At 35.9% G+C, this 24,286-nt stretch overlaps 2 protein-coding genes across 2 annotated transcripts; one reads left to right on the top strand and one right to left on the bottom strand.

The window, feature by feature from the left end:
* The first annotated feature begins 550 nt into the window (after positions 1 to 550).
* LOC129889228 (nucleosome assembly protein 1;2-like) lies at positions 551 to 7,206 on the top strand. Its single transcript, XM_055964439.1, has 11 exons — positions 551 to 838; positions 925 to 968; positions 1,070 to 1,165; positions 1,846 to 1,938; positions 2,009 to 2,087; positions 2,174 to 2,235; positions 2,323 to 2,507; positions 2,588 to 2,765; positions 2,862 to 2,905; positions 3,522 to 3,724; positions 6,924 to 7,206. Exons 1-10 carry the CDS (start codon positions 823 to 825, stop codon positions 3,721 to 3,723), a joined length of 999 nt encoding a protein of 332 aa, XP_055820414.1. The 5' UTR covers positions 551 to 822; the 3' UTR covers position 3,724; positions 6,924 to 7,206.
* Positions 7,207 to 7,701: 495 nt separating this feature from the next.
* LOC129889229 (probable ADP,ATP carrier protein At5g56450) lies at positions 7,702 to 22,368 on the bottom strand. The gene is made up of 2 exons (XM_055964440.1): positions 21,299 to 22,368; positions 7,702 to 8,531 (listed from the first exon to the last, which is right to left on the bottom strand). Exons 1-2 carry the CDS (start codon positions 21,626 to 21,628, stop codon positions 7,902 to 7,904), a joined length of 960 nt encoding a protein of 319 aa, XP_055820415.1. The 5' UTR covers positions 21,629 to 22,368; the 3' UTR covers positions 7,702 to 7,901.
* Positions 22,369 to 24,286: the final 1,918 nt, after the last annotated feature.

Genomic DNA, 24,286 nt, shown 5'->3' on the forward strand with positions numbered 1-24,286 from the left:
ATACATAATATTCATAAATATACAAACAAAATATTTAAGATGTTCAACTTACAATATATAACGTTACAACTTAAAAGATATACAAACAAACTTATTTTGAATTTTTATATGGCAATACTTATTTAAGTACTATTTTCTAACATTATTTTCAAGTATTGATTTATTGTATTATCTGTTAATTTAATTATTAATATATGTTTATGTAATTTTTGCTAATAATATATTTAAATTATTTGATTTAAACAAGATATACAAATTTTATGGAAAAGAAATGTGAAGACTCAATGTGTATTTAACTTTATTAATAGATTGATTGCAAAATGAAGGTTAAAATTCAAAACTTACAAGGTTACAATTATTATGTCGAATTTCATAAACTTAAATTAGAAAATGAAAATTCAACAGATAAATTGAAATATTCAGGATTAAGATTAGAACTAAAATTATAATTTATTTGATTGACAATATAATTTTATCTCACGCATAATTTATATCTTCTACAAAATAGAGTATAATTTTAGTTTCAATCTTAAGAATGAGATATCCACGTTGTGGAGAGAATAGTTGACAGTCCAAGTGTGCTGGCAGGAATCAAGACGGACCATCTGACACAAATCATTACATATCTAATTACACTGCCACCACAAAGAAAGGCAATGTTGATTCTCCCTGTCCTCAACATTTCTCTTTTTTTCCAATTTGACTTCTATTTTAATCGCTTCAATTGATCTTGCACAGTACATCCACCAATCAACTTTCTTGAATTTAGTAGATAGAAAGGAACAACTATGAGTGATCAAAAGGATCAAGTCAACACAGCTGATGCCACTACTGACTGGTATGAAAGGAATTTGGATCATTTCATTTGCTAACTGATCATTCACATTATGATTGTTTTATTATCTGTTAATGTTGTTGTTTTAGCTCTCTCTGCTGAGGATCGTGCAGATCTTGTAAATGTCATGAAGGTGCCTTCTTGAGTTATTTTATGTTTGTGGAGATTGAACTAAATGTCATTAGTGATTTGGCTTCATTTTTTAATTTTATTGTTTGGTTAAATATGCTGCAGAACAAGCTTCATGATTTGACAAGGGATCTCTCTGTTTTTCTGGACAAACTTCCCCCAAACATTAGGATACGCGTTGATGTCCTCAGAGAGATTCAGGTTTTACTCTAATCACAAAGACTTTTATATACTCCCTCCATTCCATATTAAGTGAATTTAGGAGGCAATGCACACATATTAAGAAAAACATTCAAGGACATAATTTGAACTATATTTTTCACTGTTGTCCTTGGTAAAATCATAAATATAATTTTGCAAATAGTGTGATTTATCTCCTAGAAAATATAAGACCAAATATAGAAAAAGGTTCAAACATCTATATTGAACTTTGAACAATTCAATTATTTTGAATAATGAAAAATCCCTAAAAGTATATATTTTTTTCATTTGACAATGATTATTTGAAGTGAGCTGGATCCTAATTGCACTCTTTTTTTTATTGGCATTGTTTGTAATTATGCCCTTTTAGCTAGCATATTAAGAAGTTGATTCCTCATTGCATTTCTAGTTGTCCTTTTCCTTCTTTACCAATTGAAGTACATTATTCTATTACAATAAAGCAGATTTGCTTGTAACCTTTATTAGCATCATCTAATTGAGTTTAATTTCATAGCTAGTAAAGTTAGACTTATGGTTACACTATAATTGGTATTGAGACAATCAAGAAAAGATGCGCTGTTGCTTCGGTTAGTTTTAAGAATTCAAAACGTAGTTGGGCACGATATTAAAATTTTGTTTTCCTTCCTATATTCTTTTCAATTCTGATATGATTTATGCAGAGACAATATAATGAATTAGAGGCGCAGTTCCTTGAGGAGAGGGCAGCTTTGGAAGCAAAGTTCCACAAGTTGTATGAGCCACTTTTCAACAAGGTAATGTGTGTCTGAACGTTGTATACTTATATGTATAGTTTCTATAACATATTTTTTGGTGCATTTGCAGCGATATGAGATTGTGAATGGCGTGGTTGAAGCTGGAGATGAAAGTACGGTAAAAGAAGAAACCAATGAATCGGCAGGAGGTATTCTTGCAAGTCTATCCTGTCTTCAGTCTTATTTTTTTGAGCTTTCTGTTTTGTTACTGATAAGAAATGAATCTTGTATTCAGATAAAGGTATTCCTCATTTCTGGCTGCTGGCAATGAAAAATAATGAAATACTTGCGAAAGAGGTAATATGAGTTTATTGTTCCATTTAACTTTTTGCTATATATCTTGTCCCTCTGATTGATCAGTCTGCTTATATTTCCTCCAATCAGATTACTGAGCAAGATGAAGATGCCCTCCAGTATCTCAAAGATGTCAAGTGGAGTAGACTTGATGATGCCAAGGGTTTTAAGCTTGAGTTCTTTTTTAATACAAATCCCTATTTCAGCAACAATGTGCTGACAAAGACGTATCACATGATTAGCGACGATGAGCATATCCTAGAGAATGCAATAGGGTACATCTATATTTTTCTTTCGCCTTTATGAAAATTGAGTTACTTCCTTCTAAATGCATGTCTTTTTTGGATACCTTTAGGACAGAGATCGAATGGTTTCCGGGGAAATCCTCGACACAGAAGATCCTAAAGAAGAAGCCAAAGAGGGGATCCAACGATACGAAGCCAATCATAAAAACTGAGGAATGTGAAAGCTTCTTTCATTTTTTTGATCCACCTCAACTACCCGAGGACGCAGAGGAACTTGATGAGGAAACTGTAAGTGGCTTTGGAGAATAAATTACTTCAACATGTAAGTTGCTTTCCATTTCTTGCTGCTAATTGGCCTCACTTTTTGTGTGGTATGTTTTCAAGGCTGAAGTTCTTCAAGGTCAGATGGAACAAGATTATGAAATTGGGTAAGTCCTGTACTAATGACACTCTGAAAAACGAACTGGCTGACCAGTTATTAGGTAGACGAAAAATTGAAATGACATGAAAAGATGGTCACAACTTTGTATGTATATGTTGAACTTTACAATCTCTTCAACTTATCTATTCTTGATAAAGTGGTTTTCTGCAGTATCTTTTATTTGACAAATGCTAAACCTTTTAGGAGAAATGCTATAGTATTCTTTGAGGTATAATGTAACATTACGAGCCTTTTGTTATGTCAGATCATTTGTGTCTTCAGCTTAACTGCGCTGCTCGGATGAGTGACTTTTTGTGGACTGAAATGGAAATCGTTCGAGTAGTAGTGATCTTCAGATTAAGAATAAGGAATGAGTAAAAGTTCCAGGATGACATTCATAAGTTAAAAATGTCAGTTGAGAAAAAGAACAGGAAGGGCCCCTATATTAGCCAATTACTAGCAGGTGGAAACATATCTTTATATAAGATCATTATAACCATAGAATTGTCTAGCATGTAAACTGTCTGTTAGCATAAAGTGGATGTCCATGCATTGATTGCTACGCTATTTTTCTGATTAATTCAGGAAAAAGGCTGAGCTGTTGTATTGATTTGTTATTGCAGGTCCACCATTCGAGAAAAGATCATTCCTCATGCTGTATCTTGGTTTACTGGAGAGGCCGTTCCCATTGATGATGATGATGATGAAGAAGATGAGGATGATGACAAGAAAGAGGAAGATTATGTGGAGGAGAATGATGATGCAGAGGATGACGAGAATAAGGATGAGAAAAGCAATGAAGAAAATGTTAAAGAACGCCAGTAAGGTATAATATGCCTTTCATCGTGGAGAGGAAGACTTGCACAAAATTAAGTATACAACTACTAAACAACAACAACAACAAAATACCCGGTGAAATCCCACAAGTGAGGTCTGGAGAGGGTAGGATGTACGGAGATCTTATCACTACCTCATAGCGATAGAGAGGTGGTTTTCGAAAGACCCTCGGCTCAAAAGTCCCAGCTCCAAGTAAGAGAGGAAAAAGAAAATATATATAGCTTAATGACAAAAAAACGTAAAGCGAAGCAAATTTTACAAGACAAGAGCAATAACGATAGTAAAGTATAGTGATAATTAAAGGCAATAACAACACAACTATAATGAAAGCCTAGACTTACGACCAACTCTAAACCGACACAAGGCAAAACACAATTTTATCCCTACTAGCCTTCTACCCTAATTCGCGACCTCCACTCCTTTCTATCTAAAGTCATGTCCTCGGTGATATGAAGTAGTGTCATATCTTGTCTAATCACCTCTCCCCAATACATTTTTGGTCTACCCCTACCCCTCCACATAACCCCCAAATCCAACTGCTCGTACCTCCTAACTGGGGCGTCGATACCCTTCCTCTGCACATGCCCAAACCACCTTAGTCTCGTTTCGCTCATCTTGTCTGCCACAGAGGCCACTCCCACCTTCTCTCAGATGACATCATTCATAATCTTATCACTCCTAGTATGACTACACATCCATCTTAACATCCTCATCTACGCAACATGCATCTTCTGAATATGAAAGTTCTTTATTGACCAGCACTCCACTTCGTATAACAACGTCGGTCTAATCACCATCATTTAGAACTTACCTTTAAGTTTAGGTGGTACCTTCTTATCACAAAGGACTCTAAAGGCAAGCCTCAATTTCATCCACGCTTCCCCAATGCGATGCGTGACATCCTCGTCGATGTCCCCACTGCTCTGGATGATGGATCCAAGATATCTAAAGCTTTCAGTCTTGTGGATAGGTTGAATGGCAAGTCTCACTTCCATGCCCTCTTCATCCACCGCACCACTGAATTTGCACTCTAAGTATTCAATTTTGGTCCTGCTCAATCTGAACTCTTTGGACTCCAGAGTTTGTCTCCAAACCTCCAACCTATCATTAACTTTGTCCCGAGTCTCATCAATCAAAACTATGTCATCCGCAAATAGCATACACCATGGAACCTCCTCCTGAATAGATCGTGCTAGCTCATCCATCACCAAGGCAAATAGAAAAGGGCTCAGTACAGATCCCTGATGTAGTCCTATCTCAACAGGAAAATGCTCTGAGTCACCTCCCACCGTTCTAACCCGAGTCTTGGCTCCATTGTACATGTCTTTTATCACTCTAATATACATCATCGGGACACCTTTAGCCTCCAAGCTCCTCTAGAGAACATCCCTCAGAATTTTATCATAAGCCTTTTCAAGATCAATGAACACCATATGAAGATCCCTTTTTCTTTCTCTAAATTTCTCCGTCAGTCCCCGCATAAGATAGATTGCTTCAATAGTCGACCGCCCCGGCATGAATCCGAACTGATTCTCTAAGATTTACACTCCTCTCCTCACCCTCAACTCTACCACTCTCTCTCATATCTTCATAGTGTGGCTTAGCAATTTGATACCCCTGTAATTATTACAATTTTAAATATCACCTTGGTCTTGTACAATGGGACCATAGTACTCCACCTCCATTCATTGGGCATCTTAGCTGTCTTCAGAATAACATTAAACAACCTAGTCAACCACTCCAAACCTTTTTTGTCAATGCTCTTCCAAAAGTCCACTAGAATCTCATTGGGCCCGGTCGCTCTTCCCTTTCTCATCCTGCTAATAGAACGTCTAACCTCCTCAACCCTAAAACACCTTCAGTACCTAAAGTCACGAAGACTATGAGAGTGTGCCAAATCACCTAGTACAATGTCTCCGCCTCCTTTCTCAGTTAAGAGTTTGTGGAAGTAAGCCTTCCATCTTTGCTTGATAGAGGTCTCATCCACTAACACTTCACCTTCCTCGTCCTTGATGCACTTTACTAGATCCAAGTCGTGAGCTTTTCTCTCTCTCGCTTTGGCGAGCCTATAAAATCTCTTATCCCCACACTTTCCCCCTAACTCGGCATATAGGCGTTCAAAAGTTGTCGGCTTAGCACTGGTGACCGCCGACTTCGCTTCCGCCTTCAACTTCTTATAGATATCTTTAAGCGTACTCTTCTCATCCTCATCCACGCACTCCAACCACTCCATATAGGCAACCTTCTTAGCTTTCACTTTGCCTTGTACTTCTCCATTCCACCACCAATTTCCGTGACGACCACCAAAGATTCCTCTCGATATCCCTAGAACCTCGGAAGCTGCTTTTCTAATGCAACCAGCAATCATGTCACATATGTTATTTGCATCTTTGCTACTACTCCAGGCCCCTAAACCAACCAACTTCTCCTCCAAATCTCGAGAGAGGGCGGGAGTTAGGCACCCCCATCTAATCCTCGGTCGGCCATAAAGGGTCTTCTTTCTCCTATCCCTCTCAATCTCCAAGTCCATCACCAAAAGCTTATGTTGGGTAATAATATTCTCACTCGGAATAACCTTACGGTCCTTGCAAAGGCCTCTACCACCCTTTCGGAGGAGTAAGTAGTCAATCTGAGTCCTAGCTACCGTGCTACTAAAGGTAGCCAATTGATTATCCCTCTTCAGAAAACACGAGTTAACAATAACCAAACTCAAAAGCTTTAGCAAACTCCAGGAGATGTCCCGCCGCCATTCCTTTCCCCAAAACCAAAGCCTCCATGGACATTATCAAAGCCATTAAAAGTTGTCCCGATATGACCATTGAAATCTCCCCCAATGAATGTCTTTTCGGTACTCGATATACCTCTCACTAACTCATCTAAATCCTCCCAAAAGAGCCTTTTAACTTCCTCATCCAGGCCCACATGGGGTGCATACGCACTAACAACTGCTAAGATATTCTGAAATGTAGCTTCAGTAGATGTTAGGCCTTACAGCTATTTGAGTGATTGTTCGCGAATGTTGCTTGCTAAATCTGGATGTTAGTTCATATTCCTGTACTACTTTAGCATACTGTAATTATATTGATTGTATGCCAAAAGTATAGAAGATTTGAATTTTGCATCATATTCTTATTATCCTTCCTTCTCTTAGTCCAGATAACACACTCCTTCACTTTTGGTAATTGCAGAATGGCAGTGAGAGGACAGTAGAGGTCTCAGACGCTGCTCAGAATCGTGTTGCGGAAACCCTATGCTAAATATATTTATTTATTTTTTTATTATTATTTATTTGTGTCTTATTTGTTTTCTCTAAAATGAAAGTCTGGCAGGAAGACAAATTGATATTTTCCAACGAGCAGCTTAATGGTTTATTATTCAGCAACTTAGCTGGGTTGTGAGCTTGCAATTTTGAATTTATAATATCCCATACTGTATTTCTGATTACTATTCATATATTTAATATTGTTCATTCTTACAATTCACTAATTTGACATGAGTAGCTTCTTTTTGAAGAACTTAGGCAAATGCAGCGTTAGATAGTGTGCTTCGAAATCTGAAGGCCAAAATCTTGTTTTTTATTTTTCCAGAATTCATTTTATCAAGTATTTGTTTAATTTTTTTTTAAAAAAAGGCGTACTTTCTGGGCAGGAGCAGATACTAGGGGGCCACAAAAAATTACATTTTACATATAGGATAAATTTTATGCATTTATGTACATGTATAAGTTTTGAATCGTTTAAACAACATGCAAAAGATTGGCTCAGCTGTTTAGGACATTTAAAATCCATCCCAAAGTCCAAGATTCGTTTGTCACGGATTGCATTATCTTTTATATTTTTATTTTTGAAACCCCCACGTGATAATTCTGGATCCGTCACTCTTTCTATTGTTTCCATACCAAACACAGTATTTGCAAGAAAATAGTACACTGGAAATGTAACGAAACTGCAATGTGCTCAACTTAGATAGTAAAATGTAGTGATATTTATTGTGATCCAAAAGCGGAAAGAATCAGGACATGTTTTACAACATTGTAAGTTTCACTTTTGAGGCTATCAAAATGCATCCCTACCAAGTAAGGCTAACATATTTGGGTCTTTGTACCACAGTTGGGTACTCTTAATCCCATTTGTGTGATAATTAATATTGACCTGAAACACCTAATGCTATAATCCACTCCAATTCATGAACTTTTTCACCTCATCATATAACACTAAAACAGCTGCTGCACCAGTACTTCTGAAAATATTAGACAGAGCTCCACGGTAAAATGAAGTAAATCCTTCTGTCTTGTAAATCCTTCGCCAACAATCAAATGTGCTTCTGTACATTGGCTTTTCTACGCCAGATTGCATCATCATTCGCCTACGAACTGTATCTAAAGGATAGGAAAACAGGCCAGCAGATGTTGTGACTGCCTGAGCGACCACCCAGCGTTTCCATAATGGAACCTCTGCTTCCGAATTTTCAGCCATCCTGTCTTTTATAGTGTCAAAACCCCCAAAGTAAAGCCCTCTATGAACAATCATTCCATGGAGAGAGGCGGGAAGCCCCCTGTAAATGCCTCGAATTCCATCTTTCTCATGTATTGTCCTCAGAAAGTGGTAAATGCCACGGAACTGACGAGCTTCATACCGACCAAGGTCAGCTGCGAGTCGTGTATGTGCAATATCTAGTGGATAAATAATGATCAATGTTGTACAACCAGCTGCTGATCCAGCAATAAAATTAGCTGATGAACCAGCCAAAAAATGACCATCTTGAAAGTTGCTGTGTAAAATATTCCTATAGAGATCCTGCATTCAAAAAGCATGTGATTAGTTCTTGAGACAAACTAGGCAGTAAATGAACTCTTCAATCCTCACTCAAAGTTATGTCATACATTACAGAAGCTATAGAGGATATCACTGAAAAAGGTAATGAAAGATCTAAACGAATAGCCACGTCCCTCTCCCACAGGAAGCATGCGCAATTCCATATCAACCACTATAAGGTCATTTCTGTGGTAACTCATACCTACACTAAATATATATTGTGCAGAAAATTATCAACAACCGTGTTGGCATATGACATGAATGATTCTGTGAAACCAGAAATAGGTTGCAGATGCCTTCGGGTGATTGTAAGTTTATAAAAGACACTTGCTACAATAGTCATGAAAGAGGCAGCAGATACAAAATTCCTATTCAATCACATAATAATGAGAATAGTTTCTTTCTTGAAGTAAAAAGAAAATCTGTTCCTGACTCAGAACTGTGTGTCCATGGATGGACAAGCTGGAGTGACAATAACATGATCACATAGTATATTCAAGACTGTAATAACTATACCTACAGAAAAAACCAGATATGAAGTAGAAAAGGTTCTCTTTTCTTTCAACAACGAAAAGACTTGTGACTCCTAAATATTTTGATGTTAATCGTTTTCCAATTATAATGAGTTATCAAGGAAACAATTTTCAACAGACTATTATGTGGTAAACTAAAGCCAGCAAGCCATTGTAATGCGTGTTTTATGGTGTACAAACGATTCATGTAACCCATTCTCCGATGGCCTTTCATATCAGATTTCAGAAGACTGAAAATAGAGAAAAAGTTGAAACATGCAACAAACTAAAAGTCATCTATTGCTGTTGTAACAGGATACTTGCTAGCAAGAACAAGAAGTATGACCGGTTTCAGGTCTCAAATTCAAGCTGTTAGCAAGGTATTACGTTTTTTGGAGACTTTATCTTTTGTATCTAGACACATCTCGAAGCCATTCTTAATTCTGTCAGTTCATCTTTTTAATTCAAATTCAGCACTGGAATATGATAGTTGATGTGCAAGTTAGAGTATTAGCAAGCTAACTATATAATAACACAAACTTTTCAAGCAAAATTCAATTTTCTCAAGTATTCACAAACTAGGAATTATGGATCCCATGAATACATCATGTTGATGCTTCCATCACAGCTACCGCTTTATCTTGCAACTCAACATTAATTATTGTACACATTGGTCCGCAAATAGGCATAACATTTAGGGGTTCAATGGTCTGAAGGTGTGGGAAGGACTAATAGAAACAGTTGCCTTCTAAGATCCATTTTTCCATTTCATTCCTTCCATTCCCATCATTTGCAATTGACCCAGAGGTAGCATACTTGAGTTGTACTTGAGTCCAAAACCAGAACCAGTTGAACATGATTATAGCAAGTCCGTAATTTGAAGGAAATAATGAGAGCTTCCAAACAAATTACACGTGTAGTGTAGTGTTATGCTCACTTTAGGATGTGGAACTACATTGAATGCCAAATCATTGTTGTAATGCTGAATTACTTAATACTTTCATTTCGTATTCTAGAACAAATGAAATAAATCAATTATTATGTCCTTTATTTCTTTTCATATTTTTTTCTTTAGTATCTGTGTTTAATTCATGATGTGTACCCTAGTTTTCAAGATATTTGCATCTTCATGTCCACAGGGATTGCCACTTAAACTTTAGCAGAAGATTTGAAATAATTCTCTTCTCACTCCATCCCAAGTTGGCACGCATGTTTGAGACTTGAGAGAGTATGGGCCTGCCGCTATACCCTCCTCCCGCTTATATATCAGGCTTTGTTCAGCCGTAGGATTCGAACTCGTGATGTGCCCCTACCACACATTCCGCATTGTAGTTTCTTTACCATTGAACAAAAGTCTTGGGGGCAAGATCTGGAATGAATCTTTGGAGAAGTCAATCCAATGATATTACTACTACTTATAATGGGGAGTTAGGAGGCATGACATCAACATGCCTGCTTAGGCTGAGGGCATTTCGAACATTTCCAACTTCAGTCCTAACCTTCAATACATGTGAAGCTTTTAGCAGACAAATAGCAAATGTACACATGTGGATAATAACAACAGTTTTGTAACTGTTTGTCTTATTACTGATTTATTGTTTGCACATAATTCTCAATTATGTGTTATCGTTAATTTTCCAGGCTCTTCTCTTTTTGTATGCTTAGTGTATGTGTCTTTGTTTTATCCTCTGCCCTCTAGATGTTTGAGACAATTCTTCAATGAATCAGTCTTTTGTACTGTGGGTATTTCAGAGAAAAAAATTCAAGGAATACAATATGAGAGACATTAATTCAGAGTTATCAAAGTTAAATTGAAGAGTCTTTTATGCCAGATTATCACTGGATTTCGGGAGAGAATTAACTTGAAAGCCTCTGACAATATTAGGAGTGAAATTTGAAGGGTCTTTATGATCAAGTTGAAGGGAAACAACTGAATTTTCAAACAGTAAATTTGATTAAAATTGGTATTGCTGCCAGGGTTTTGTTGGAAGGTTTTTGGATTTTCCGCAACAAGACAGTACAACTCACAAACCTATGAAAATTTTGATCATAAATTGATGAACAAATGAACCTTTAAAAAAGAAAAGGATAATGTGTACTTCTGCTCAAACCAAGCAGGTTTAAAATTTCACTAGAAAATAATTTTAAGAACTTAAATTTGCACCTGATATTTTTAATTACTTAGAGTAAAACTCCATCTGGATTTTAGAAATGAAAGATAATCTTCAAATAGTTTATGCGAATATCTATTTTTTCACATAGTACCATAATAATTTTAAAGTAATAGTATACATAGGAGAACCCATAACTTGTAAACACTACCTAAAGATTTGAAAATCACACATTTGAAATTTATACTACTATAATATTAAATAAAAGTTATTTTATACTTATTTGTCCCAATATATGTGGCAGCGTTGGAATTTTGATATTCTAACTTCTAAATTTTGACTGTGAATTCGGAAATAAAAGCTTTAAGTGTTTTGAAATTAATTTTATATATTTGTAAACTATGTAAAAGTACTATAAACCACAGTAAATTAACAACTAAAAATATTTAAAAGACAAAGAAATTTTGATCAAAGAAAAACTTGGTTGACTCTCAAAATTCCAACTGACACATAAATTGGGACGGAGAAAGTACTCTATCAATCTAAAATTCATAAAAAGTTAACTATCAATTTCAATATATTCACCTGCAATCACAACACGGGATTTTATAGCTAGTGTTACATACAAATGTAATAGAAAAAATTTCACACTGCTTGGGCAAAGGTCTCTGTGTTCCTTTCAGTTTGTCTTTATCCTTTAACTTCTTAAATTCTCTTTCTATTATTACTGCTGTTTTGCTTTTCGCATTTAGCGAACGCTTTGCTTTTCTGTTTCTTTTTCTCCCAATCTAACCAGTGTAGTGAAGTCCAGACTGGCAGGACTGATGGCCATTGCTTTTCCAGTTGGATATGAATGTGAAAGTATGGATGGAAATGAAGCAGTGTAAAGTACTACTTGCTACATGTAGAGTGAAGAGAGGCGGAACGGGGAAATGTTATACAGGAGCAGGGCGGGGTGAGACAGCCTTCCAGAGACAAGGTGAGGCAGGACAGAGTGAAGTCAGCAAAATCAGAAAACGCGACAGTCTCTATTTCGTCTCTCCTTCTACAGCTGCATGTCCATCGTCAGCCAAAAATACCACCCAGAGGTGCCCATTCGTTTCCACCCTCATCTGTAATGCAGTAACATTGTCTTCTTCAAAACTCTCCACCTGTGTCGTTCTATAGAAAATTCCCAACCAAGCTCTTTCAACCACCCAAGACAATCCCTTGTACAGAAGAAAATTTTCTGTTTTAAAAATCAGTCCCTTGAACAGAAGAAATTGATTGCAGCAAAGGGATCAACACTGCTGTAGTCAACATTATCTAAAGAAGAAACGATCAATAAGAGATGATAAGATTTTCAGACCTAAAAATTACAAACGTCTAATCTTTAGAGGACTTTGGTGTTCAATTACTAAACTTTGTTCCAAGGATGATTGGTAAGTGGTATTTTTATGAAACTCCAGGTCTGTTTGTCTAGTTTCATTCAAGGTTGTGGGATTTTCTGATATCTCAGAGAAAATAGATGAACTGGAAAAGAAAGAGGGAGGTAATTCTGGCACAGCATCACTGGGTAATGAACCTGTGGGGCACGGTTGTGTTGAAGAGGGGTAAGCCAAAATCGCCCCACTGTCATTGTTCCCAAAAAGCAACCTAGTGTTTGAGAAAACAGAGAAACTATATATGATTGAACTGCCGCATATCCAACTAGGAACATTACACTTGAACACCACTAAGGAACACAGACAGTTTCAGAATTCTCACCTTACTGTCACGGACTTAGACTTCAAACTAAGACCTCCGTGCGGCACTTGACAACTTACTCACGAATCTTTCACGGTCTTACAAGCTCAAGTAAGCCTTTAAGACTAGATCGCTAAAGGAAGGCTAGATTGTAAGAAAGACAAGAGAGCTTTTATGAAGAAGGCTTTGTATTACTTGGAAGAATGCTTGATTTCTTGATAGTTTTCTACAAATGAATACCCCCTCTATTTATACTACTCCTAAAGGGCTCAAGTGTAAATAAAAATTTCTATACAAGTCCTTCCATATTTACAAAGAAGTCCCTCTCTAGAAATCTCTACACACTCTAGAGAAATCTAGGTCTTCCAAGACTAATCTACAAGGTTCTAGGTTTTTCTAAGTCTTTTCAAATTCTCTTAGACATTCTAGAGCCTTCTATTAACCTCTCTAAGACTCTAGATCGTTCCCCCGTCTTCATGGTCAAGTGGCGGGTCATGACATTACTCTGAACAACACAGATGGAAGGAAGTTGATTTTGTTGCGAAAAGAAAGCTGATTTTGTTTCCATTATCATGTTTCCAGATACAAATCGCTGTGGGTTTTGGTTTTTCTGATACCTCAGAAGCAACAAATTTGTCCTATGCTTTTAGAAACAAAGGGGATGAAACAATTAGAGTGGATTTGACGTTTAAAGGTAGAGATACTGGAAGGAGTTGGAAGTAGGCACCAGATAAAGTCCAGTACCATTGGCAGATCTGCTGATCCAAGAAATAAGAAAGGAACATACTTATTGCATATGATCTTAGACACTGCTGCTATTTTTTTTATGCTAGGACTCATATTGTCTTTAGACCAAAAGACACTGAAATATATTTTTCTAGACCAAAGAATTTGTTCCATGAGTTTTGAACTGCTTGAAAGAAATGGAAAAAGCTAGGGTGGTAAATACAACAATAACGTACCCATTGTAATCCCGCAAGTGGGGTCTGGGGAGGGTAAAATATACGCAGACCTTACCCCTAGATCGTAGAGATAGAGAGGTTGATTCCGATAGAGACTCTCGGCTTAAAATAAAGCATATCAAAGCAGTTTGAAAAAGGGAATACAGAAATAATAGCAGTAACAAGAATGAAATAATGTGAAATGAAGGGCAGTACACAACATACAACACAGGAATGAACAGTATGACAAAAAATTAATGCGATATTTGAAGCATAAAAAGCACACGTGATACCCGAAGAACAAGAAACTACGAGAATAGTGCTAATACCACCGGTAAGAAATTAGTACCAAGTACAACACCAAGCCTATCCCGCAGGAAAGCGAGAGAACGTATAAGTACAAACTAACCTTCTATCCTAATCCGCGACCTCCAAACCCTCCCATCTAAGGTCATATCCTTAGTAAACTCACGATGCATCATATCCTGATGTCTACCATTGCCAATCTCTCACACCTCCATAATGGGGCATCTACACATTTCCTCTTCACATGCCCAAATCATCTCAGTCTCGCTTCCCTCATCTTATCCACCATAGAGGCCACTCTTATCTTGTCCTGAATATTTTCATTCCTAATATTATCTCTCCTAGAATGCCCACACATCCACCTCAACAATCCTTATCTCTACAATTTTTATCTTTTGAACACATGAGTTCTTGACTGGCCAACACTCCGTCTTATACTATATAACTAGTCTAACCACCACTCTATAGAACTTAACATTAAGTTTTGGTGGTATCTTCTTATCACATAAGACTCCGGAGGCTCGCCTCCATTTCGCCCATCCTGCACAAATATGATGTGTGATGTCATCGTTGATCTGCCAATTATCTAAATACTTGAAACATCCTCTTTTGGGGATGACCTGAGCATCAAACCTTACTTCCACATCAACCTCATGCATAGCATTAACGCCGCCGCAAGTCTCATCAATTAGTGTAATCATTAGCGAATAACATTCACCATGGCACCTCATCTAGGATATGTCGTATCAGTTCATCCATAATCAGTGTGAAATAAATGGGCTAAGAGTCGATTCCTGGTGCAACTCCATCATGACTGTAAAGTTCTTCGAGTCCCCTCACCCTAGTCTTGGCTCCATCATATATGTCTTCAATCGCCCTCGTGTAAGCCATAGGTACACCTTTAGCCTCCAAGCTAGGTCGATGAACATCATAGGTAAATCCCTCTTCTTTTCCCTATACTGCTCCACCAATCTCCTCACAATAGGATGGCTTCTATGGTAGATCGCGCTGCCATGAAACCAAAAAAGTTCTCAAAAATACACACACCCCTCCTCACCCTCATCTCTACCTCCCTCTTCCCAACTTTCATAGTGTGACTTAGCAACTTGATACCCTTTTAGTTATCGTAATTCTGAATATTACCCTTATTCTTGTATAATGGAATCATCGTACTCCACCTCTACTCTTCGAGCATCTTTGCATTCCTAAAAATGACATTAAACAACCCAATCAACCACTCCAAGCCTGCACTGCCTATTTTCTTCCAAAACTCCATCGGAATCTCTTCTAGCCCAGTCGCTCTTCCCTTATTCATCTTACGAATAACGCCCTTAAGCTCGTCGACTTTATAGACCTGCAATACCCAAAATCACTCTATCTCTCGAAATGCTCCAACTCTCCCAGCACAATATCTTGGTCCTCTCTTCGTTCAAAAGTTTATGCAAGTATATCTGCCACCTCCGTCTAATGAGTGTCTCCTTTACCAATTCTTTGTAGTCCTCGTTTTGATGCACTTTTCTTGGTCCACGATCGGATTTTCCTCTCTCTCGCCTTGGCTAGCCTATACAACTTCTTATCTCCGCCTTTGTCCCCTAGATCCTTATATAAGTGTTTGAAAGTTGTTTTTGTCACCATAACCATCAACTTCGCCTTTTTCCTCACCACAGTATACATTTCCTCCTTGCCCACTTATCCTCCTCGTCATTGCTCTCCTCCAACTTCGCACAAGGTGTGTAACACCCCAAATACTAAACCAATATTCGCACTTCAATAGAACTATTCATTGATAACAACAATAAGCTCTACTTCACGCATCGGAAACTTGATTTTTTCCATAATTTAGAATTGCCTACCTTAGATTGTGACAGTATTTTACGAAATTGTCTTGGGGCATTTATGTAAACTACTGTAATTACAATTATCATAGATATAATTATAAGGATAGATATTTGTTAGATTTGGGCAACCAACTTTTTAAATTAGGGCAGCCACATATTTTGTTGTTGCCAAGTGATATATATCATTTTGGTACTAAACTTTTCAACCTCGTCACACATAATTTTGTTTCCCAAGACTAAGAAACCCCAAAACTTCCTTTTTATCATATCCCCCACAAAATCAACTAGAAAAAATTGTTCTCTAAGATAGACCTCAAGACAATCTATCCTTTGGTGGTAAGTAACCAAAACTCATTTTTGTTTTGTGTAGCTTTTAGTAATTGTATTATAAATCCTTGTATAGAGCTCCATTTTAAGTGCAAAAATATGTTTTTGGAAAGCTAACACATAGCTCTACAACTCTTATGTTTATGTCAAAAGTTTGTTTTGTTGTTATGGATTAGAAAAAGGGGATGCAATATTAGGACAAGTTCTATCCAATTTAGAAACCTTCTATGTACTATTATTAGTATTTTGCTGATATTTTTTTGTACCAAATTTATTTGCGGTTCACGACTCGTTGCAACCCCAAGATATATAACTAAAACTTTCATAAAGACTGTAAGGTCCAGTTTTTCCGATTACCTATTCAAAACTAAGTTACGACACAAGATAGTTGGACTGTCCAAATTTACTCTGTTTGATACTAATGTTGTTTTATATCAATATGTGGATCTACTGAATGTTAAGTAGGTACTTGATTTCATATCCAAGGTGTATAAACTCATGTACAAGCTAATGGAAGTTGGTTGAGGAGCTTGACGCATTTGTTTGGTATTTGAATTGAACTCCTCAAGTTGTGGTAGGATTGTTTATGTGCTAAAAGACTAGGTATGTGTATACACTTGAATTTTACTCTTATTACGTGCCGGAGTCTTTCAGTGCTATAGCATAAGAACTATTGTAAATTAGTTTCTGCTGCTTTTACTTGGAAAAGACTTGATACGGAAGAAGATAGTAGCATAAAAACAAATTTTGCCCAATATGTATGTCATACCATCACACAAAGCAAATCAAATATTGAGAAGGACCAAAGCCCTGTATCAAGTAGGGTCGGAAACCCAATGATCAAAAACCATGTTAAAAATGGTTTCCTAGGTCGTACTTAAAATAGCAATTTCCATAATTAAGACAAACCACAAATTCAAAGTCAAGATGAAAAAAGATCTGAATTATGAAGCATGTCGATATTGTGACAAAGTCACAACTACAAGAAGTACAAAGTCCCAACAAGAATGCATAATGATCAAGCAATTCATATAAGTGGGTGAATTAAAGAATATCTCGCAATAATTCAAAAATACCAATACGGCGATATAAGGTAAATGGAAGTTCTATTATAGCAGTTGAATTACTCCAGAAACGTAACAAGAGTACAAGTTCAAGTGTATACACAAACCTTAGCTTTTTGGCATATAACCAGTCCTACCACAACTTGAAGTATTCAAATCATAAACCAAACAAATGCACCAAGTTCCTCAACCAACTACCTTTAGCTTGTACACAAGTATCTACACTTTGAATATGCAATCAAGTACTTAGTGTTCAATAGTTTTAGAATGTTGATATGAAAAACATTAGCTTCAAAAGTGAACCTAGTTTGTGCAAATCACACTAAATTCTTAAAATAGTAAATCTGGACAACTCAATTGTCTTGTAACTTAGTTTTGAATAGGTAAACGGCAAAACTGGACAATATAGCCTTCATGAAAGTTTTAGGTATGTCTTAGGGTTACAAAGAGTCTAGAAGCACCCAAAAATACCTTTTGCACAAAACGATATCCCCAAAATACTAACAATAGCACATGGAAGGTTTCCAAATTGGAAAATTTGGACAGAACTTGTCCTATATTGCATCCCCTTTTTTGAATCCATAACAACAAAACTAGTTTTTGACATAAACATAAGAGTTGTAAAGCTACGTGTTAGCTTTCCAAGACATATTTTTGCACTTAAACAGAGCTCTATACAACAATTTACGCCACAATTACTAAAAGCTACACAGAACCAAAACGAATTTTGGTTACTTACCACCAAGGAGAGATTGTCTTGAGGTTCAGCTTAAAGAACAAGTTTTTCTAGTTGATTTTGTGGTGGATATGATGAAGAGAGAGTTTTGGGGTTTCTTAGTCTTGAGGAAAATGAAATAATGAGTGACGAGGTGGAAAAGTTTTGTACAAAAGTGATATATATCACTTGGCAACAATAAAATATGTGGCTGCCCAAATTTAAAAAGTTGGCTGCCCAAATCTAACAAATATCAACCCTTATATTATTAATATCTATGATAATTCTAATTATAGTAGTTTACACAAATGCCCCAAGACAATTCCATAAGATATCGTCACAATATAAGGTAGGCAAATTTCCAATTATCGCAAAAAAATCAAGTTTCTGAATTGTGAAGTAGAGCTTATTCTTTTTTATCAAGGAATGGTCTATTGAAGTGCGAATATTGGTTAAATATTTTGGGGTGTTACAGCTCTCCCTCTTAAAAGAAATTCGTCTCGAAATTTACCTGACACTAGTCTCAAAGAAAATGTGGATATTAGGTTCTCATGTTTGCCTCTCGCTGCCAGGTGACTTCTTTGCATAATGATTTCTCCAAAGTACCTTCTCTAAGGGGATACTCTTGTTTCTAAGTTGTTTTACTTCCCGTTCTAAGATATGGATAGGTTCTTCATATGTCAAGTCAGGATTATCCTTGATGGATTTAACATAGAGGATATGAGATGGATCTGAGTGATACCTTCTAAGCATCGAAACATGAAAGACATTGTGGATCTTGTCTAACTCAGACGGAAAAGCTAATTTAAGGTAACTGGGCATGTCCGCCCAATCTTCATACATTCATGCAATTTAAGAATCAAATTATTTTCAATTTGTATTAACTTCAATATAGGTACTTTTGGGAGCCAGGATAAAGGTGGAGAAAATTTGGTAGGTTGATAGCCAATGTAAAAACAGTTGAATATAGTCTAAATATGATGAATCCTTTAGTCCTGAAATTGGATAGGCCCAACTAATTAGGGATTGAGGATAGTTGATATATTGATAGGTCAATGTTTGGGCATCGCACCTCTAAAGGAGCACAATACATGTAAAATGTCAAAACACTTAAAAACACAAAATGACACGACACTACATCTACAGATCCCTCTGACTATCTACCACCTCAACCTTCAGAAAGCAAGTCAAAATTAAATAGAACATGAGTGTTTTTCCTTCTTTTTTTTTTTAACAAAAGAAGTTAGAACATAAAATCCACTATATCAGAAATTCATATATGATGCCTTCTTTTGAAAATAGATCCTTGAACCTATTCATCTCTATCTACAATAGATTTTGAGATATCATTACTCCTCCAATTTTCCTGGTTATTTTCATCAGTGAAAGATTGCATTTGACTCAACTTGAGGGGAAAAACAAGAACTTTTAAATCCTCAAAAATCCATTTTCTCCCCAATCACCCCCCCATTAAGAGATCAACCCACAGTTGATGCATCAACTTGTTTGAATCTCCAGAATTCTCACACTTTTCATGAGTGAATAGTAATTTAAACATGATTCTTGAACTTCCTAGTTAGAGTAGTTTAATTTCGTGAATACTAACGGTATCCCGGCTTGATATACAAGGTAAATATCAAAGCCGAAGTGACTCTACGGATGTATTTCATTACTGGTGATAGCATGCTAACTTCTGCAATGCTTTAACACCTTTTTCTGCTCATTCTCAATCATCAATGCCTCCATCTAGATAGCACTCCTCCTTACTTCTTATTCTGCTATTACTTCGCTGGAGAGCTTCCATTTTAGGTATCATCATTGTTTTTTCATTTTAGGTATCATTTCCTCTAGAACTAAATCAGTCTACTGAGTTGGAATCAATCAGCTTAATCTCTAAAGCAACCTGTTTCAACACCCAACTCTTACCATCATATACACTCAATTTATAAATAGGGGATTGTTTGATAAAACTGAAAACTGAAAACTGAAAACTGAACACTAAATTTTCATGATAAAACTATATCACTAACAATTCGACATTGAATATCAAGTATCGGATCCACTAAACCTATATTATCTGAAATGTCATTTAATTATATAACAAGTCTTCTGTTAGATAACATGAACTAAATTCCAGAAGATGCTTGCAAATCACCCATTGTGCAAATAATTGAACATAGTTCTCCAGAAGATGCTTGCAAATCACCACCATTGTGCTAATAAGTGAACAAAATTTAGGCACACCTAGTTAATTAATATCATTAACTATAAGTTCTTAATTGACAAACTTAATACAAATCTATATAATATAATTAAGCAACAGTGGCAGATAATTAACAAATCTACACAAATATGTTTGAAGCAAGAGATCTTAGTATTGTATTGGCACTTGACAGTTCATAATAGCTGACATTTTCCCACTACGCATTTGCATAACCAAGCCCTAAATAATAGTGTGGCCATCCATCATCCATTCAAAAATCACAGCTAACCGGTCCTCTGAACTTCTCTTTTTGATAAATCAATTAGTTTTATAGATGTACACCAAGACATATGTTACAAGTATCTAGTAAGCATCCAAAAACCAATCTAACAATCTCTACAACAATGAATATCCTCAATGTGTCAAAGACTAAATTAAATAGGAGGGAGTTCCTTGACATTTAACAAATAGATCTCAAGTCTGTCAAAAGCTTTTTATTTTTCCCATCGACACCAGCCAAAAAATGCATAATAAAACTGTCTTCAACATTTTTCCTCATTGCTATTTTACTTGTTCAATCTCCAACCATTTATAAACTCACCTAATGTTCTTGGAAGTACTGATTTCACATTGAAAATGGCAAATATTGTGGCGGATTGCTCAAGGTAAAGCAACTATGAAGTATTAAGTGATCCACATCTTCCCCATGGTTCTTACACATGCAACACCCACTGAAAACTACATGTAGGTAACCTTTCAATTATCAATCCTTGCATAGATTACTATTTCTTGTTAGCTCTGATAAATATCACCATACATTATAAACAAGCAATTGGAAGTATCTCCACGAAATAATCAGTTCAGCAGTTCATAGAGGCAAGAAGTTACAAAGCAAATGTTCAATAAAGGTATCCATTTCTTGCAAAGTTTACTGAAACACACAGACAACCAAATGTATATATTAAAAAAAATAATGAGTTGAAATTTGAATGACATGAGTACCTTACCTTAAGAGAGAAGTTGAGAGCCACAGAAGGGTAGTATCTGAGCACGCTGCTACCATTACCCCTCCAAAGGGAAAGAACCCCTTCTTCCTTGACAGTGCTACCTATGCAATCAAGCATCCCCTTGAACCTCCTATGAGGTCCCCTCAAGATGGCTATATTGCTTTCTTGGGTCTGCAACAATAGCTTTGCTCGCTCAATTGGTGCCACAATCGTGTGCACAGCACCACCCATCACTGCCCCTGCCATTAGATCTCGATTGAAAGTTGCCCACCTATTAGACGGCTCAGATGTTCTATCCTTCTGTTCCCCTTCACCATCCTCCTCCGCCATTTTCTTTTTTGTTCTTCTTGTTAGATTAGAAGTAAAAAAGCAATATTCGTATGGTTTCTTATACGGATATTGGCCCTATTGGGTGTTCTTGACACAAATATATAAACACAAACTTCTGGAGTTGCCTTCAAAAACAAAAAATGCAATCTTTGCAAGGTTCCTATACGGATATCTTCCTTTCACCAATCTTGTATAACGATAGATGGGTGTTTCCCTCTTGGAATATTATTCGTCCTTTCGCTTTTTGTCTCTTAAGACTCTTTTCTTGTTAGAGTAATGGACCCTAGAGCCGTGTATAACAGAATTCCAAAGCGCGGTTCATTTGCTTTTGGGGTTGAAAATAGGTTATAATATAAAATGAGTAATTCAATTAGTTTATATTCTATAGAAAATACATAAAATTCCCTTTAAATTTATGCCTGTTTTTTTAAGTAGATATCTAAAATTTGGGTTATATTACTGCACCAAACTATTCTCAACCATTATAAATATATTATTTTAGCCCGTTTTCTCAGCAGTCGTGTTATCACATTTACCAAGCGCGTGAATGAGTAAAATTTAGCTCCAAACTAGTGCAAAAACGGCACGTAGCATAGCCAATTTGAACCCTCAATTACTGCATATGCTTCGTTTAAGGAAGAGGGCAACAAATTTGTAGAACTCCAGAATTCTAAGCAAAATGCTTTAGCTGAGTTGAAATAATTTATGTTGAAGATGCTCTTAGAAAACATGAATTCATTGCTCCACCCTGCCAAGGAGAAGTAAGAGGCTGAAACCGTAAAATTTGTAGTCGTTGCTGTCATCAACTGGCCGTCGATCAAATTCTTCGTCGCCGACGAACCAATTGGGCGTAATCTTTGATGGACTGAGACTATATTATTCAGTTATAACCGAATCTCTCCGTCGAAATCCAATCTGAAACAACCAAAACAATTACCCAAAATTTAAATAGTGAAATATGTTCGATTTACAACTCTAAACTTCAAATTTTCTAAAAAGTAAATAAAATTGAAGTCATTAGAGAGTGACCAATTTCTTGCGGTATCTGATAAAGATCCAAAATGTGCTAAGTAAGCTATTTGGGATCAACACTCCATGACCAATTGATAATCCAAATATCAAATTTATTCTCTGATGGCTTTAACTTATCTTGTTCATGGTGATATTTGAAAAAGAAAAAAATAGAGCAGTAGTTTGAGTGGAAAGGAGAGAAAAATGAGTAATCCATTTGGGTTTGAAGGTTGAAATATGAAAGGGTTTGGGTTTTACCCTTTATTAAATAGATAGTAAAAATTAAAATTATATTATTTAATTTTGAAGTGAACATGCGCATAAGCTTTGAGATTATCATTTATATCAAAATAATGTATTTATAGTGATTGAAAATTGTTTCGTGAGGTAATAAAATTTTTCATAAATTTTGGGTGTCTACTTGAAAAACATGCATAAATATAGGAGGACTTTATGTATTCTTTTTATTCTATACGAGTAAAAAAAAAATAAACTGCATAACAAATGGATTAGCTAAAAGATATGTTGACTCATATTTATCCATATTTCAATGATTCTCTACTTTAGAATTTATATCTGACAAGTACTTTTTAACTTTTTATTTGGATGAGAGAAACATTTAAAATATTTTATTTAGTCTAATTGTATCTTAAAAATCAATAAAAATTATATTTAGTTTTTCTAATGTAATGAATCCAGAAGTATAGTAACGTGAAGAAATCTATGGACTCTAGTCGCTATGTATATTTTTCATTCATAGGTTCATATCATTTTTTCTAGAAATAAAATATGATGTTAATGACAAGAAAAAAAGTTATGCTTAGGGTGTGTTAATGTTCAATACGAAAGAAAATATTTTTAATTTTTTTTTTATTTAGAAAAATGAGTGAATTTTTTATTTGTTATTTTTTTATTTATATTGTTATAAAAATATATTTATATAATCTAGATAAATACTATTTGAGGTGGGGTTGAGAGTGAGGGTAGGGTTTACTGGAGTGGAGGTATGTTGGGGGGTGAAAGAACACAAGCAATACAAAATGTTATTTGTGGAACTTGTTACCACTAGAAAAATGATTTTCCTCATTTTTAAAAATCTTATTTTTCTAGAAAAAATATGTTCAGGTTTTTACCTATCAAACATTAAAAAACTTTAAAATATTTGTCATAAATCCCTACCGAAAAATAAAAGATTATCTTGGAATCATCTCCATTGAGTCTTGAAAGAAATACCCATGAGGCACACATACAAACACATTTATCCCATAACCAACCTCTGATGTACCCATATATGTACGGGTCAAAAATGGGTTAGAACACATATTTTACCCATCATTAAATATCACTCACTCAATAAGTCAAAATCCAAAAAAAACATGCGATAAGTAAAATTAGAAATAATTAACGCGGGAGCAATAAAAATATAAGAAGGCTACCCAGCATAAGAAATTGACTAAAACAACCTTTACTTCTATTGCCTCTCCTCACCCTGATATTGGGAACGTTCTAGAGGTTCTTGATGAAATGAAAACTTCATTCAAAGAACTTCAACCTATTTATCTACCACACCCCCGAGACATTCCCTTGGAATTAGGAATGTCTTGGGAATCAAGTTGGAAGAGTACCATAGTTTTGACTTAAAGTGGA

The sequence above is a fragment of the Solanum dulcamara genome, chromosome 5, assembly GCF_947179165.1.
Source record: "Solanum dulcamara chromosome 5, daSolDulc1.2, whole genome shotgun sequence".
Lineage (NCBI taxonomy): Eukaryota > Viridiplantae > Streptophyta > Magnoliopsida > Solanales > Solanaceae > Solanum > Solanum dulcamara.